At 51.0% G+C, this 17403-nt stretch overlaps 1 protein-coding gene across 3 annotated transcripts in view; it reads left to right on the top strand.

The window, feature by feature from the left end:
* The window catches only part of ANXA11 (annexin A11), a 41548-nt gene extending 24752 nt beyond the window's left edge, over positions 1-16796 (top strand). For 2 of the 3 annotated variants that reach the window (XM_046653274.1, XM_046653275.1), the window contains 13 exons: positions 1122-1234; positions 2134-2520; positions 3886-3973; positions 4220-4314; positions 5038-5151; positions 7210-7300; positions 7739-7818; positions 7948-8004; positions 10099-10192; positions 13012-13107; positions 14063-14121; positions 14324-14446; positions 16001-16796. In XM_046653274.1, the coding sequence (XP_046509230.1) occupies positions 1122-1234; positions 2134-2520; positions 3886-3973; positions 4220-4314; positions 5038-5151; positions 7210-7300; positions 7739-7818; positions 7948-8004; positions 10099-10192; positions 13012-13107; positions 14063-14121; positions 14324-14446; positions 16001-16060 (1457 nt within the window). In that variant the 3' untranslated portion in view covers positions 16061-16796. The remainder of the gene's footprint in view (positions 1-1121; positions 1235-2133; positions 2521-3885; positions 3974-4219; positions 4315-5037; positions 5152-7209; positions 7301-7738; positions 7819-7947; positions 8005-10098; positions 10193-13011; positions 13108-14062; positions 14122-14323; positions 14447-16000) is intronic. The other variant, XM_046653273.1, reaches the window with a different exon arrangement.
* Positions 16797-17403: the final 607 nt, after the last annotated feature.

The raw sequence follows: 17403 nt of genomic DNA, 5'->3' as shown, positions 1-17403 counted from the left end.
AGGTGGAGCGGGGAGGTGCAGCTCCGCCACTGTGACAGGGTGTATCGGGGGTTGAGCTGGGACATTTCCCTCTGAACAAGCCTGGGCCCAGATTTGCCAGCACTAGCCTCAGTCCCCTCTCTAGTAGGAATCGTACCATCTGTGTCCTACCACTGCCACCTCTGTCAGCACAGCTATTCTACCTCTGAGCAGCAAGACAGGGAGCAGGCAGGTGGTTCCTAGGAGGCTCTGTCCTGACTGTCCCGGAGTCCTGGAGCTGAAAAGCCAAACTCGAGGTCCCTGGGCCTTTTCACTGCCATGGACAGGAATGCATCTCATAGGCAAGCAGCTCACATGATGATGCTCACTGCTATACTGCTTGTCACAGTGACAACTGTAACATAGGAACACTCACTGGGCACCCAGCTATGCCCTGCACAGGCATTAGCTCTCTCAGTCCTCATCACAACAATTTGAGGCAAATGCTAGCTATTATCCCCACTTGTCAGCTGAGGAAACTGAACCAGAGGGTTTGAGGGCATCGCCCTGGGGCACATACCCCTGTCTTGCTGGTTTCAGAACTGGGGCTTTTCACTGCTGTCCCCTCACAAGGACATGTGACTCAGCCCCATCTCCCTCCATCCTCTCATTCTACTTCTCCCTGCCTCTTACAGACTCCTAAAAGCAAACAGCCAACTTGGCAGGACCTGCCCCCTGCCATGCTTTTGCCTCTGGTTTCTTGGTGCTCCTTGAGCTCCCCACTGTCATGGGCTCAGTACAGTGTCCTAAAATGACACTGTCCTGTTCTTGTGTCTGCACTCCCTCTCTGTGGTGAGCCCCTAGGCTCCTAAAAGCAGAGCCTGTCCCTGGCCTCCTACTCCTTAATACCCCACAGAGGGTCGTGGGGGTGTTTGCTGAACCTCACCTTCCTCCCCGGAAGGAGGAGAAGGTTCCCTCTTCTCTTCCGCTGGCAGTGGGATTGGGTTAGACTTTCTTGACTGAGTGTTTTCTGTATGGTCTGTAGCACCATCCTCAAGGCCCTCCCTGGGTAGTCTCCCCTTCTGAACCCCTGGGAGCTTGATGCTCTGCCTTTCCTTGTTGGAGGGCCAACAAGGAGCTAAAGGGCTTGGTGTTGCTTTCAGGTGGTGGTGCCTGGGGAGGTGCTGGCTACCCCCCGCCCAACATGCCTCCCATTGGGCTGGATAATGTGGCCAGCTACACAGGGCAGTTCAACCAGGACTACCTCTCAGGACTGGTGAGTCCAGCCCTCCTGCTGGGGCTGCCGCTGGGGCCACACTTGCATGGCTAGAGGCTGCTAGCTTCCATGGCATCAGAGGTGTCTGTGTGTGTGTGACCTGTGGGTGCTGAGTGTATTGAGCTGCATCTTAGGACAGAAGAGTTTTCATCAGGGACTCTCACCTGCTTGCTATCCCTCTCTGCATCTTGACGTTTCCCACCTGTAAAATGAGGGCAAGGGGAATGCCTTGGCTGCGTGGTCTCTCAGGTCCCTTTCAGCCCTGGGGGATTGGGTAGGGGTGATGCCTTCATGAAATACATATTGAGCACCTTCTGTATGAGCTCAGCATAGGATCAGGAGGTGAGAATGTGTATGTGTGTGCATGTGCTGTGTACATGCATGTTCACATGCCTGTGCATGTCTGTATGGATGGCTATTCTGGTTGGGACTGGGAGCGGGTGCCTGGTAGCATGGACAGGCATACTACTTTTATTTGTTGATTTGCTTTTAAAATAGTGTATTTTGTAATCTGAAAACAAATGTATGCTTTATGTAAACAGTGCAATCAGTGCATAGTCTGATTTGTTCAGATCTGTTTTAGGCACTGGGGATATGTGGATAAAACAAATGAAAGTCTCAGCCTTGAGTACTTATCCACTGGGAGGAGACAGGTAGTAGCCATATTAAATGGTGTGGTGTTAGAGCAAGTCAGGAGATCAGCAGTACAGGTGGAAGGGATGTGGAACAGTGTCAAGGTGGGCCTTGCTGAGAAGCCACTGGTGCTCAGACTCTGCTCCAGCTCTGGTTGTGGCTCCTGAGAGCCCACTGCAGGGCTCAAGGCAGGGAAGGGCAGATGGCAGAGTGTGGCTCTCTCAGCAGGGGCCATTAATCTTAGGCTCTGCTTTGTGGACTTTCAGGCAGCCAACATGTCTGGGACATTCGGAGGAGCCAACATGCCCAACCTGTACCCTGGGGCCCCTGGGGGTGGTTACCCTCCGGTGCCCCCTGGGGGTTTTGGGCAACCCCCTTCCACCCAGCAGCCTCCATATGGAATGTACCCACCCCCTGGAGGAAACCCACCCTCCGGGATGCCTTCATATCCGCCATATCCAGGGGCTCCTGTGCCAGGCCATCCCATGCCGCCCCCTGGGCAGCAGCCCCCAGGGGCCTACCCTGGGCAGCCACCGATGACCTACCCTGGACAGCCACCAATGCCACCTCCTGGGCAGCAGCAGCAGCCCATGCCAAGTTATCCAGGATACTCAGGGTCTGGGACTGTCACCCCTGCTGTGTCCCCAGCCCAGGTGAGTGCCAGCCCTGCCCTACCCTCAGTCTAGCCTGGGCCCCAAAGGCCTGAGACGTGTGGCTCAGCGTCCTCTATCAGCAAGGCCAGGGAGGGTACAAGGGAGAGCTAAGTCCTTTGGCTATAACCTCTTGTTTTAAGAGACTGTCACTTTCTCAAAGACTCCTCACCCCTGGTTTGTATTTCTGAAGACCTCAGGGAGCTGCCTGGTTTCTCCCAGTTTGATTAGATGTTCTGTGTGCAAGTTGGGTCTTAACGTCCCAGGGTACCCTTCATTCCTCTTGTGTTATTTGCTGCCTGGGCTCTGTGTTTTGTAAGAACTGTTTGGGCCACTGGTCTCCAGGCTTTATGCCCAACGGCTCTTAGTCTTTAGTCCCTTGGATGTGCCTTTCCAGGCTTGTTTTAGAGGATTCTTAAAACCTCCTTTGGGTAGGGAAGATTGTTGGCAGTTCTTTCAGAGCTGCTCTTGGCTCACTTTGAAGAGCAATTCATGTTTGCAGAGCCTAGAATTCATTGTCATGGTTATGTGGCCAAACAGCCAAGCCCAAGGCTAGTGGTATGTGTTTGACTACTATTTTTAGACAGAGGATCCCCTCTCCTTCCTGTCTCTACCCCCACACATTCTCCCACCCCTGCCCTGCTTGCTGTCTCCCTCCCTGCCTTCTGCCTTATCTTTCCTCTGAGCTTATCTCCTTAACTGTGTTATAACCAGTTTGTACTAGCCACAGAAGATAATCCACCAGGACACAGTTTAGGCAGGAAAATTCAGGTATGCTGGGGAGTGCAGCTGTTGGTGTCAGGAGGAAGTCCGGCAGGAACACAGGTCACAGAATTTAGAAAACAGTGCCAGGGAACCAGTGCTAGTCTAAGAGGTAGTCGGGCTACATGTACCATTGTGAAGGTCGGGCACCTTCATTCCCCTAGAGGGAGCACTTTTTTCTAATTCACACAAAGGTGCTCCATGGACTAGCCAGGCCCTGTTACAAGGACCCTGATATGTGCTCTCGTGTGCTATGGTGGTGAGGCACTGAGAGAGGCCAGTGCCCCTTGTTTCCAAGGCCTCCCCTTCATCAGGAACCCAGGTCAAGCCCTGGAGGACCTGGGCATTGGGCAGGTTTTTCAGCGTCAGGACTCAGCTAGAGGTGGGCTCCTAGCCAAGAGAGCCAAGCAGAAGCTTCAGTACCAGGACACGAGGACAGATAATGGTTACGTTAGTCCAACTCCATGTAGAGTCCTCTGCACTGTTGCTTGCGGGCTCCTTCTGGTACCCCAACTTTTAGAGAAAAGGCCATTCCCAGAGTCTGGGGTAGGGCAATCTCACATCTGGGGGATGCAGCATCTCACCTAAGTCTGTTTGTCTGAGCAGTTTGGAAACCGAGGCACCATCACAGATGCTTCTGCCTTTGACCCCTTGCGAGATGCTGAGGTCCTGCGGAAGGCTATGAAAGGCTTTGGTGAGAGACCCTGGGTGGCTCAAATGCTAACTGCCCTTTGATTCCCCAAGTAGTTACACATGGCTCTGTGGGCTGGGGCTGCTACGTGGAGGCAGCCTGGCACCAGGGGTGGTGGAAGAGAAGGTGGATATGGGGGTATAGTTGAGAGGCCCAGGAGAATTGGAGGACCCAGACCAGGGAAGTCTCCAGCTGCAGAGCATGCCCACGACCCCCGGCCCTGCCCACTCCCACCTCTTCTTCCTCCAGGGACTGATGAGCAGGCCATCATTGACTGCCTGGGGAGTCGTTCCAATAAGCAGCGACAGCAGATCCTCCTGTCCTTCAAGACAGCTTATGGAAAGGTGAGTCTGTGTGTATATGTGTTTTGTGGGTAGGGGAGTGGTCCCTCGCAAATCAAGGCATAGTCTCCAGCTAGCCCTACTCACTCTTGCTTTTCCTTGGCGGAGGGGGGCTTCCATCTCCTGGAATGGACCATAAGGTGTATTAGGGTATTTCCTGCTGTCCACCTGGCCAGTGGCCTCTCAGCTGATGGTGTCTTCTAGAGGTGAAGGATGCTCTGAGGGAGAAATCTCACAGTCCATAGGATACTTGAGGTTTGATGAGAGGTGCCCAGAGATCCGAGTTCTAGCCCTGCGTCTGCCATCACTCACTGAGACCAGGGGCAATTCATTTCCTCTCCACTCCCACCTGGTGTGTCTCCTCCTGGAACCCAGGCTGCTCTCCCTGCCCTCTTCACCACCACCTCAGGAAGTTTAGCTGATAGAAGAGCTTTGAAGGAAAAGGCAAGGTGGTTGTATTTTGAACTTTTGAATCTTAGAAAGGTGAAAACAGTAGATATTGAATAGGCAAGTGTTCTAGCCCAGAGTATCTCCAACTTTAATGTGCCCTAGATCCCCTGGAATCTGGTTCAAATGCAGGCTCTGATTCTGCAGGTCTGGGCTGGGGCCTTGGGTTTGGCTTTTCTGTTGATGCTGCGGGTCCTCGGATCTGGGATATTGTCCCTATTAATCACCTTCTGTGGATTCTCAAAGTAGGGTTTTTTGTTTGTTTGCATATCCAATCAGGATTTGATCAAAGATCTGAAATCTGAACTGTCAGGAAACTTTGAGAAGACAATCTTGGCTCTGATGAAGACCCCGATCCTCTTTGACATTTATGAGATAAAGGAAGCCATCAAGGTGTGTAATGTGTGTGTGTTTGTGTTCACATGTGTAGACACAGCCCAGGAGAAGGCCTGGATGGCGTGATGTATCTTAGCCTGCTCATTAGCTACTGTTGTCACTGTGGCTTCTGGACCCCTTTGGGTTGGAGTCTAAGTGCTACAGAAAGGGGAACTTCCAATGACTTCCCCAAGAGGCAGATGAGGTGTCATTCAGCATCAGGGAGCATCTAAGTTTCTCTCCATCTTAAAAACATAGTGGAGGCTGGGGTTGTAGAGGAAGCTAGTGGTGCAGTGAAAAGAAGAGGGGTATGAGGCATGGGTGATGTCATCCTCATTCATTAGGGCTCTGTTATTGGCAAATAACAGAAACACTCTTGAGTAGTGTAGGCAGAACAAAGATGGAGAATCAGTTATGGGGATAAAGACTAGCAGCCTGGTGTGGAGAGGGATGGGACCCAGGCAGGGTTTGCCTCTTGTCTCTGCTTCTTCTTGAGTGTCCAAGTCATTCTTCATCTACTTCTTTGCTGCATTTTTTATGTCTGCTTGGCAGAGGATCCCTGTTGACCCCTCTCCATTTACCTTTCAGGGATCCAGCCACAGAAGAGACCACTGTCCCCTCATTCCAAATTCCAAACAGGGGGCAGATTCTGATTGGCTTAGTTTGGGTTCACTATCTCCCCCAGTCCAGCTGGTTATGACCAAGGGCAGATTATGACCATTCTGGAGAGTCTCATGCCTCCCAAGACCCACAGCAGGTATCCACCGGATGGGGAGAGGGCAGCTCCCACAGAAGGGGAAATTCTTGTGAATCGAACAGATGCTCCAAAAGAATCCACCTTTTCTTTGAGGCCTGATAGGTGGGCACACTGTGACTCCACTAAAACACACCTACGTGCTTTCTTCTAGGGAGGAGGTCAGGAGGCGTTTGGGGAGGGCAATGGCCTGGGACCCCAGCAGTGGCCCCCAGCCCTCTGCCCAGCCCCAACCCCCAGCCAGCTTCATGAGGTGGTGGTGGTTGTGGAGTGCTGGAAACAACATACAGTCCCTGTTGCTTATCAACTGTGTGGCCTTGAGCAAGTCACCCCACCACTCTAGGCTCCAGTTTCCCACCAATAAGAGGTTCACTTATATATGAGAGATAATAAATATTATAGCCCTTGGTGAATCACAGGGGCAGCTGTCACGAACTACCTATGTATCCTTGAGCATCTGTAAAATGGGAACGTGTGAACACTGAGCGAGGTGGCTAATGGAAGCTCTTTGTAAACCCTAAGTAATCTAATGGTAGCAGTAATCAAAAAAATAGCTAACCCTCTGTTGTGCTTCCTGTGTGACAGGCACTGTTCTAAGTGCTTTACGTATGTAACGCATTTAATCTGCATGACTTCCCTGTGAGGTAGGTGCTAGGATCACTGCCATTTATTGACAAGGAACCTGAGGCACAGAGAGCTTAAGTAACGTGCCTAAGGTCATACAACTAGTAAGCGGCAGAGCCGAGATTCAAACCAACATAGAAGCCTGGCTGCTCACCTTGTCCTCCACCTTCTCACTGTCCCTGACATGGTCGTCTCTGCATCCTCATTGTTGCTACCTTTTCCTGGATGTCTCCAGATGCTCCACAGTTCACTCTAGGACTCTAGTTTGTTCGCATGTCTGCTCTCTTGTGTTAAACCCAGTTTCTCAGTTTTTCTCATCTCATTCATAGGCTGAACTTGGAATAAAACAGATATGGGTCCACATCTCAACCCACCATTTACTGTGTGGCCTTGGACAAGTCACTATACCTTTCTGGTTCTCAGTTTCCTGGTGGGTGGAATGGGGATGATCCTGTAATCTCTGCTCATCACCATGTTGCTGTCATTCTCTGGAACTTGCCTGGGCCTGTGGAGAGAGCTTAGCTGCTGCAGACCCAGGTGGCAGCAGCCCTCTGGGGGTGTCCCTGTGTTTGGGGCTTCTGTTGCTGGGGCTTGTGCCCTGGGGGATGGGGCAGCAGCATGGCGCCTGCTCTCTTTCCTGGGCACCAGTGAGGGAGCTATTATAAGCTTGTGGCTTGTTGTGTTCTCGGCCACTACAGGGGGCTGGCACCGATGAGGCCTGCCTGATTGAGATCCTCGCCTCCCGTAGCAACGAACACATCAGGGAATTGAGCAGAGCCTACAAAACAGGTCAGACTGGCCCCCAGGGCCTTCTGCCCTCTGCTGATTCCTGTGCTTTCTGGGCCTCGGCCACACCCTCTCCCAGGGTCTCTATTCTCCTGGCCTTCTTATCTCTTCATCTGCCACTCATCAAGCACTGGACTTTGATCCAGGACCCAACCTTGCCTGCTGTTTACACACAGGCCAGGTGACTAAGGTAAGGGAGAGCTGGGGAAAATATCTTGAGTGTGGTTTGGGCCAAGACTGGCCAGAGACCAGGTCAGCCTGGAGGTCATAGCCCCTCCTGGATCTCTAACTATATGTCCCAGGATGCTGTGTGGGCTGCCTGTCTCTTCATGCCCAGGACTCCCATGCCCTTCTTTTGCCACTGCCCACTGTTGACTATGTACAGTGGGCAGCTTCATTCATGTGGCTGCAAGCTGGACCTTCCCTGTGTCTCCCTTTCAGAATTCAAAAAGACCCTGGAGGAAGCCATTCGAAGTGACACATCAGGGCACTTTCAGCGGCTGCTTATCTCTCTCTCTCAGGTACCTTTCCTACAATAGAGCTTGGGGCTCAGAGAGGCGTGGATCTTGGAGCAGTGAGGAAAAGGGATGGGGAGGTAGGGGTGTGCAACTCCACGGAGTGGGCTTGACCATACACCTGCTTCCTTTCAGGGAAACCGGGATGAAAGCACAAATGTGGACATGTCGCTTGTCCAGAGAGATGTCCAGGTGAGTGTGATGGCCAGGCTAGGTACGCCACCTGGCTTCCTAAGCCGGGGGGTGGGGATGGCCTCTACTTTCTTGCTTCACAAGGGAGGAGTTCTGGGATGGAAAGAGCAACAGATAAGGAGTATCCAGATGCTGTGCGTTTCATACAGTCCCTGCCACTTATCAACCATGTGGCCTTGAACAGGTTACCCAACCACTCTAGGTTATAGTTCCCCACCAATAAGAGGTTCCCTTATGTGGGAGATAATAAATATTACAGTCCTTGGTGAATCATAGTTATAGATGTGAGATTTCACGTGACTTGGTACTTTCCTTGGGTTTGCTTATATATATCATGATGTTTGCAAATGGGCAGAATTCATACTTGCCTGTTAAACTTTTGAAGGTTTGAGCCTAGAAACCACCTGTCCCATTAGTTGTGTAGCCTTAGAATTCTGCCCTTGTCCCCAGCCTTGTGTGAATTGCAGACAAAAGATGAAAAGTGTCCTGCCATTTCCTCTCTTTGTCCAGGCATCTGAGTGCCTCTCTAGAGGAGTTTGGGTTTGCCACTAATGAATTCAGACCATAGTGGTTCTGGCTGGAGAGAGCCATGGCTTCCTGGTGGGAGGGAGCTGGCCATACTTCTCTCTCCCCCTTCATTACTCCTGCCACCCGTGGCAGGGCATTCACCAGGCACCGCCAGTGGTCTTCTTATCTTTGCTTTCTATCAGGGCGAAGAGGACCTCTGTGGAGTGCCCTGTGTCAGGGCTGGAAGAGAGCTACTCTTCTGGTCTGGTCCATTTCCTTTCCAGATGAGGAAACTGAGGCTAGAAAGGTTGAGCATTGTGCCCAGGGAAGTCTGGAGGCAGAGCCTGGACAAGCACCCAACTCCTGGCTCTGTTCTCTCTGCCCAGGCAGCACACAGACCCCTGGTCCCAGACCCCTCCTGCAGGGTCTGCCTCAGTTAACATCTCCCTGGCCTGAGACATCCATTCTCATTTGTGAACTCAGGGCTGGACAGTCCCCAAGCTCCCAGGCTCTGGCTCGTGCTCCAGTGTTGCTTTTCCTATTTCTTATAGAGGCCGTTTCCTAGCTGAGGCAGAAGTTGCCTCAGTTTCAAGGTCTCCTGCCTACTGCTCTGCCTTCTTGGTTTGGACCTGCTCGGCCTCTCCTTGATCTATGCCCCCAATGGCCATCTTCTGCTCTCACCTATCAGTGCCTTTCCATCAAGAGCTGCTATCTGAGGCCTGGAAAGCACTTTAGAGCCATTTGGGCTGAAACTTTCAAAAGCTTAATAGGCAAGTGCAGATTCTGCCCATTTGCTAATGCAATGGTATATGCAATGAAACACAGGGAAAGTGCCTAACCCATGAAATCCCACATCTGTCACTCTGATCTTTCAATTATTGTGATAGTTATTGTCTCACGTGTTCCTTTTAGATAGGAAAGCTGCTTTTTAAAGATTGGGGAATTTCACATAGAAATCTGGATTTCTGGCTTCTCATGAGAAATGGATCTGACAGCTGTGAGCCTGCATTCCTCCATCATTGTTCTCAGCTGATGCTGAGAAATCAGTTGCCCTTCTGTGTGGCTAGCTTTGGTCCCTACCACTCCCTGGCCTTATAGCTGGCCTGTTTCCCTCATTTAAGTTACCCAGCTGGCCCCCTTGGTCTTTCAGGTTTGTGACCCCCAAATCTAATCCAGCTTTTGCCTTTTAGAGATGAGAAACTGAGGCTTAGAGGGGCCTGTCTAGAGTCCCCTGGCAAGTTGGTAGCAGAGCTAGGACTCAAGCCCAGGCGTCTCATTCACATTTTCCTCTGTGCTGCTGCTCCCTTGTTTGGGTTAAAGCTGTTCCTTGTCTGGGCCCCAATGGGTCTTGGTTCTCCTGGTCCTGAGTCCCCCCAGCCTCAGAACCCTCTGTGTTGCCCAGTGAGGGAGTGCGGATGGTGTCTAGTTTGGCACAGTGAATGGAGCACAGCTGAGGCGCTGCTCCCATTTCCTTTCCCTCTTGGCCTCCAGGGCCTGGAGGCTCTGCCCAGGTCTCCCAGGTGACATGGGCCTTGTGTCTGGGTCGAGGCCTGTATCGCATGCCCATCTTCCCTTCTGTCTGTCCAGGAGCTGTATGCAGCTGGGGAGAACCGCTTGGGAACAGATGAGTCCAAGTTCAATGCAGTTCTGTGCTCCCGGAGCCGGGCCCACCTAGTGGCAGGTAAGGCAGTCTGGGCCTCCCTGGGGCCAGGTATATGAGGGCAGATGAATTATTGTGGGAAACAGAGCTTGCAGGAACACTTGGCAGTTATGCTCTGCATGGGGCTTTCGCTTCCTTAAAAGAGCCCCTGGTGGTGATTTAAAAGATGTTATCAGTAGGTTTCCCGAGTTTCTGCAAGCATCGAGTTCTGGAGGAAAGCAAAGGAAGAGGCAAGGGAAACTGGGAGCCTTCTTGGCTGGTATCTTTACATGCTAGAATGTGGAATGTTAGGATTGAGAGAGCGCAAGAGCATCTAATCCAAAATGTGGCATAAAAAATGAGCATAACAATAAGACTAACGTTTATTAACTCATTCATTCAACAAATTGAGCTCCTGCCGTGTGCCAGGTCTTGCAGTAGGTGTGGAGACTGTAGGAAACAGCACTACATCATCCCTGCTCTCATGGGGATCACCTTCTTGTTTGGGGACATGGGCAGTAAACAAAAATAAAATTCCTACCAGATGGTAAATCCTTTAGAGAAAATAATAAAGTTGGAAACAGGGATAGGGAATGATGGAGGATTGGCGGGTGCTTGGGGAAGTCCACCGAGGTAATGACATTTCTTTTAAAAACATGAAGTAGTTTCAGGTGCAAAGGCCCTGAGCAGGGGGCTCCCAGCGTGACTGAGCACCGGTTAAGGCAGTCGGTGTAGCTGGAGCAGATGGAGTGAATGAGAGTAGTAGGAGGTGAGGTCAGGGATGGGAGGAGGCCCTGCTGACAGTTGTTGGGACTCATTGTTTATCCTGAGTAAAACAGAAAGCCGTTGAGGGCTCTGAGTGGAGGAACAATGTGATTTGACTTAGATTTTGCAAGTTCACTGGCTGTTGTGTTGAGAAGAGTGAAGGGGTCAATGGCAGCACAGCAAACCAGTTAGGAGGCGGCTGCAGTAATCCAGTGGAGAAATGATGGTGGCTAGCACCAGGTGGCAAGGGCAGGTGGTGAGAAGGGTAGGATTCTGGCCCTGTTCGCTGATGAATTGGACATGGAGTATGAGAGAAAGAAGGGTTGAGGAGGACACAAGGATTCCTTCCCGCTGAGCCGGTGGAAGAATGAGGTGGCCCTCAACTGAGATTGGGAAGCTGTGGATGGAGCAGGCTTTAGGAGGGAAGGAAATTGGGAGCCTCAGGCTAGAGATATGAGGTAGGCAACTGGGTTTATGAGTCTGGAGATCAGGAGAGGTCAGGCTAGAGATGGTGGTTTGGAAGCTGTGAGTGGGTTGAAGGTGTGTTTGAGGCTCTGGGACTGCATGAGATCCTCTCAGGAGGAGACCAGCAGTCAGAGGACAGGGCCCTGGCCGTTGCAGGAGACTTAAGCAGGAACACTCAGAGAAAGGGAAGTCCTGGAGGCCAGCAGTGTCAGAACAGCTAATGTGTGAGGCAGGCGAAGACGGAGAATGCTGACCACGCTTAGAAATGTGGGTGGGTGGGTGGCTCAGGTGAAAGCCTAGGCACCTGCTCTGTGTGCACGAGGTCTTGTAATACGTACACGCAGACAGGTGCTGCTGTTCTCCCATTCTGTGGATGAGAAAGCAGGCCCAGGGCAGGGGCGGGAAATTAGGTCATCTAGCTGGTAATGTGGCCGAGCTCAGGTTTCAACTCCACCTGTCTGGCTCCACAGCACACTTTTTAACATTTACACTACACTGTGATGGAACGTGAGTGAATGTATTTTCATTTTAATCATTATTTATTTTAATGAGTATAGACTTATATAAGTAGCACATCAAATCCATGGTTTCACAAACATTATGACTTAGGAGAAAAGAGGAGCTGATCTGAAGCAAATAGTAAGTAATGAAGACAGATAAAGATATAGCAGAAGTCGTGACACTGATATACAGATGACAGAAGTTTGGAGAACACTGACAGAAACTGAGACCCAGGCTGGAGAAGGACTTATATCCAGGGTCAGAGCTAACGTTAGGACCCAGGTCTCATTGTGCCGCCTGCCTCTCTAGGAACCTGCAGTCCACTTCCTGTGGTGCTCAGCTTGTCCTAGGGTGAGCTGGGGGTGCTGGGTGGGCAATAGCTCAGTCAGATTGGGAAAGACAAGGCTGATACATGGACAATGGAGAAGGAATGGCATGGACTGGAAGTGTAGGGGATTTGAGAAGAGAGGGCAGGCTATCGGTGTGTAGGGGTCCTGAACAGGGGATTATGGTGTGATGGGGTAAGCAGCCTGGTGAGGGCAGTCCTGGTGAGGGGACGGGACCGCATGAACAAGCTCGAGGGGAGTGCACTCGACTTGGGGGTGAAGCATCTGGCTGATTGAGAGCTGGGAAGGTATGGTCAATAGGGCTATCCAGGGTGCTGGGAGCAAAGTGGAAGAGAGGAAGGGGCAGAGGTCTCCTCACTGTGTGTCCTGTATTAATTTCCTCTACCTGTCATAATAAAGTACCACAGACCAGGTGACTTAAATGACAGAAATTTATTTTCTCACAGTTCTTGAGGCTGGAAGTCCAAGGTCAAGGTGTCAGCAGGTTTGGTTTCTTCTGAAGCCTCTCTCCTTGGCTTGCAGATGGCCACCTTCTTGCCATGTCCCCACATGGTCTTTCCTCTGTGTGCACATCCCTGGCGTTTCCCTGTGTGTCCAGATCTCTTCTTAAAAGGACACCAGTCAGATTGGGCCACACTAAGGGTCCCATTTTAACTTAATTCTTTAAAGACTTTATCTCCAAGTACAGTTACATTCTGAGATACTAGGAGTTAGGATTTCACCATATGAATTTTGGGGGGACAGAATTCAGTCTATAACTGGTCCCTTCTGTCTTCCCACTAGTTTTCAACGAGTATCAGCGAATGACAGGCCGAGATATTGAGAAGAGCATCTGCCGGGAGATGTCTGGGGACCTGGAGCAGGGCATGCTGGCCGTGGGTAGGTGTCTTGGGCTTGCCTTGCCTACCTGCCTGCCCACCGGAGACTGGTGTGTATTGTAATTTTCAGGGTGCTCACCCAACCTCTCATTGAGGGTGGTGCAGTGAAAGAAACACAGGATCCAAGATAGCTAAATCTAGCATGCCCAAATGGTGGCAAATCAAAGTGCTGCCTGGATTCCTGTGCAGTTGTACCCTAACCATCCTGGAGGCGTCTTGTTTATATTTCAGGCGCAGCTCTGGGGAAGGGAGCTGCAGTGTGGTTATTAGTGGGCCAGCAACCAGCTGCTCTCCTGGAGGAAGATGACTCATATCCTCCCAAGTTTCCTCTAAAAATACATTGCTGCAGGCAGTTGTCAGATGTTTGTGATGGAAACACATGGAAAGATTTTTCCTTGCAACAGCGAAACAGGCCCTTGCTGAGGAGAGCTGGCATAGTTCCCAGGATGATGGTGGGCTTCTTGCTGTGCCTGAGCCCTGCCCTATGAGGCAGGGCCTGATGGGCCAGGTCCTGCCCCCCAGGAGGGTTTATACCCACTTGGGAAAATCCTCCTCATTTCTCTGCGTGTCCCTCACTGTTTGTGTCGTGGCCTAAAAAGTCTAGGGAGACTTTTGTTCCTCCTGGCTGTCCTTTCTCCATGAGGGTCTCAGCGTCTCCAGCTCACCTCTCCCATCTGAGCAGCACACGGGCCTCATCACTGTCCATGTTTCTCCCCACACAGCTCCTTTTACCGTGTGGGTTGCCAAGAAAGAGGTTGGGTTGGTCCAGGCTCTGGATATTTCTATTCCAAAGAGATAGAGCAAGACCATGGATAATTGAACCTGGAGAATGGGGGAGAAGAAGATGGATGCAGTGATGTGCTTGACATCTGGCTTCCTAAGAGGATACTCGTGTACTCTATGCCCACTTGGACTGAGTTTTCTGCAGATCGAGTTATTCTGTTTTTCTCTTCTAGTGAAATGTCTCAAGAATACCCCAGCCTTCTTTGCTGAAAGGCTCAACAGGGCCATGAGGGTATGTAAATCTCATGTGCAGGGTCTGGGTGGGGGTGTCTCAGGGACCAAAGGCTCAGCATAGAAGGCATGGGCTGAGCCACCCCTCAGCCAAGGGGACAGAGAGCCCATGGGTGGAGAGGGGGCCAGAGTGCCTGGGGAAGGTGGGACAGTGGGACAGTGAGGAGGCCCATTGCTCATGCCCTTGGGCGGACTCTCTTCAGGGAGCAGGAACAAAGGACCGGACCCTGATTCGCATCATGGTGTCTCGCAGCGAGATTGACCTTCTGGACATCAGAATGGAATATAAGCGGCTGTATGGCAAGTCATTGTACCACGACATCTCGGTACGGGCCTTCTCGGGGCTGACTGGGCTGCCTCTTGGTGTCCCACTTGCCTGTGGACCTCCCTGGCCACCTCCACTGTCTCCTTGACATCTCCCTCCTCAGAACTCCCATGGGCTTGGTCTCTGCCCCATATGGGCGTCTTGTTTATGGGCCTTGTCCTTGCTCTCCAGTTTTCACTGGTTCATCTGGTTGCTCCCGAACAGATTGTAAGCTCTGGAGGGCAGGAGGGGTCTTGACCCTGCTGTCACCCCCACCCTACATCCCTAGCATGCAGCACATTCATTGCTCAGGAAATGGGTGGGGAAGGAGATTCTAAACATCTGCATCAGAGAATATGCAGGACTTCTCCTACCTTGGGGCCTGGCCTTTAGAGTCCCAGCCACCCTGTGATTCTGGGATCTGTCAGTGAGACTCGGGTCCCAGCACTCCCTAGAATGCAGCTCTGGCTCACTGATAACTGCTTCCTTCACTCAGCTTTGTGATGGAGGCAGTATAGAGAGGCAGTCAGAGGCGACGGCTCTGGGGTCACCTGCTCAGAGCCCAGTTCTGGCTTTTCTGCTTGCTCACTGAGTGCTCTCAAACAGCTTCTTTAAACCTTCCTGAACTCCAGTTTCATCCTCCATAAGACGAGGTTGCTAATAGCTCCCCCAAGGAGTATTGTGAGTCTTGAACAAGGCAGTCCAGGTAAAGCATATTGTGTGACAATAAGTGTCTCATAAACACTAGCCATTCTTTTATCACTGTCTGCCAGAGCCAGTCTGACAAAATTTATTCCAGTCTGGGTGGTCTGAAAGTTACATTCTGAACTCACATGAACCTGGAAACTGTAGGCACCATGACCAGGTCCTGATTTCAGACTCACTAGTGTTTGATGTTGGACGTATCATTGAGAGAAGCCAATCTCCATTTCCCTGGCTATAAAATGATGCTGTTGATAGCAGAGAGTTAGTAATTATTCACAAAGTGTCTTCTGTGTGGGCATCTTGAAGAACTCATGGACTTGCCCTCAAGGAAGGAAATGATTAGAAATTTTCTAAGCGTGGGCCGTGCTTCTAAAGTGCGCTGGGCTCAGATGGAGGAGAGATCAGTGTGAGCTTGGATACCTAAATAATAACAGCACCCTCCGCTGGAAGGTCGTCTCACAATAGATTACATTCCCAGCGCGGGACATAATACTACATTACGATATAGTCCCAATTTAGTGCGACAACAGTGCACTGTGAAAAGACCACTGTTAGTTAGCCCTGGGGAGGGGTTTTTTTTGGCTGTTTAAATATGTTTTTGGTTTTATTTTTCAAATTCTAACTTTAGTCCTTGGGGTGAGTGCAGCCTTCTATTTTTTACAGAGGGTTGGGGAGGCTGAATTGCACTATCCAAGGTCTGTGCCAGCTGTGACGCTGAGTTTGTGAGCCCCTCACCCAGCATGCTGGGGGATTTCCTTGGGATGGGCCTACCTCTCTGTCAGAGCACTTGAGGCAGAAGGAAATCCAGACCCAGGAGGCCAGAACTAGCTCTGCCACCCTTAACTGATGTCTTCCTTGTTTCTGTGACCAGGGAGACACTTCAGGGGATTACCGGAAGATTTTGCTGAAGATCTGTGGTGGCAACGACTGAGCGGTGACTGGTGGTTCACTTCTGTCCACCTGCTGGCAAGGGCAGTGCCGGGAAAAGGCCAAAGGAATGTCCATCTGTTTCTAACAAATCCTCAAAATAGCCCCTCAGGTGTTCCACTGCAGACTGTCCGCAGAGCCCTGGCCCTGTCCTCCTCGTGCTCCTCCTGTTCCGTATAACGTGCTTGATCTCCAGCTCCCGCAGGATCTCTTTCCTCCTCACCCCTCACAGCCTCTTGCTTCTCTCTTCTCAAGTAGACGTTTTGTTTCCTGACTCACGCAATCATTCTCCTTTGCCTGTGGCTGAGACTCTTGGCTTTGTTTTAGTCATGTAGTTTTTATATGTTTATTTGGAGGCATTTTTTTTTATAGTCATTGCCAGACAGATGCATACAAGACTCTTTCCTGCATACATATTTTGAGTGAGAGAGGTCGGGTGGGGGGACACCATGTCCTCACTGAGGAGTAAAAGGGAGCACCTTTTAAGGGTAATCTTTGCATCTGGTGAGAATGTGTTATGAGCTTTGTTATTGCCAAACTCACTCCTTTTTAGAAAAGAAAAGAAAAAAAGCCAGAAAGTCATCTGTTCCTTCTTCCATGCAAAACCACAAGAATAAGGGCAGCTCCCTGCCATTGACAGGGCTTCTTATAATTTGGAATGTGCCTTAAACCTGAATGTCGATAGCCAAAAGCTGTTTCTAAATTAAAGTCAGCCGGCTCTGGAATGTTCTGGAAATGTTTCCCTGGTGCCAGCTTGTTTCTTTCTGCTTTGTGATTCTGCCCTGTAGCTCCAGGCTTATTAGCTGGTGAAAATTTATATGACTTTAAATAGAAATTTGTGCTCAGGAAACCCTGAGCATAAGTAATTTACAGGGACCTGGTTGTTTGGACCTGAGAAGGGAAGTTTCTGAAATCCATTCTGGAGGCCCAGACACTGAAAAGGTGTGGGGATTTAGTCAGATGTAGGCACACTGAAGTCCAGTGAGGGTGAGGTAGGAAGAGGGTGGCTCTTCACCCAGGTCCTGAAGGAAAGGCATGGGCGAGAGGGGGTGTGCATGACTCCTGGGATAGGCCTTATGGCCAGGGGCCAGAGAGGAGAGAGGGGACAACTCAGAGAGGCACAAGACCAGTGCCTTCCCTCAGGGACCCTTCAGTCTGAAAGGGTGCTCCTGGGTGTGGTCCCCGCCCAGCCTTTTGTCTCTTGGTTGGTGGTGGTAGGAGGGGGTGAGTCCAAAAGGGGAAGCATTTCTAGAAATCACTATCTCACGTCCAGAAGCCCAGAGCTTGCCTTGCTGGTCAGGGGTCTCCACTCACTCCTTTTGTGATCTGCAGTGTTGAAAGTTTAGA

The sequence above is a fragment of the Equus quagga genome, chromosome 2 (assembly GCF_021613505.1).
Source record: "Equus quagga isolate Etosha38 chromosome 2, UCLA_HA_Equagga_1.0, whole genome shotgun sequence".
Lineage (NCBI taxonomy): Eukaryota > Metazoa > Chordata > Mammalia > Perissodactyla > Equidae > Equus > Equus quagga.
This window is presented reverse-complemented; position numbering and strand designations above follow the sequence as displayed.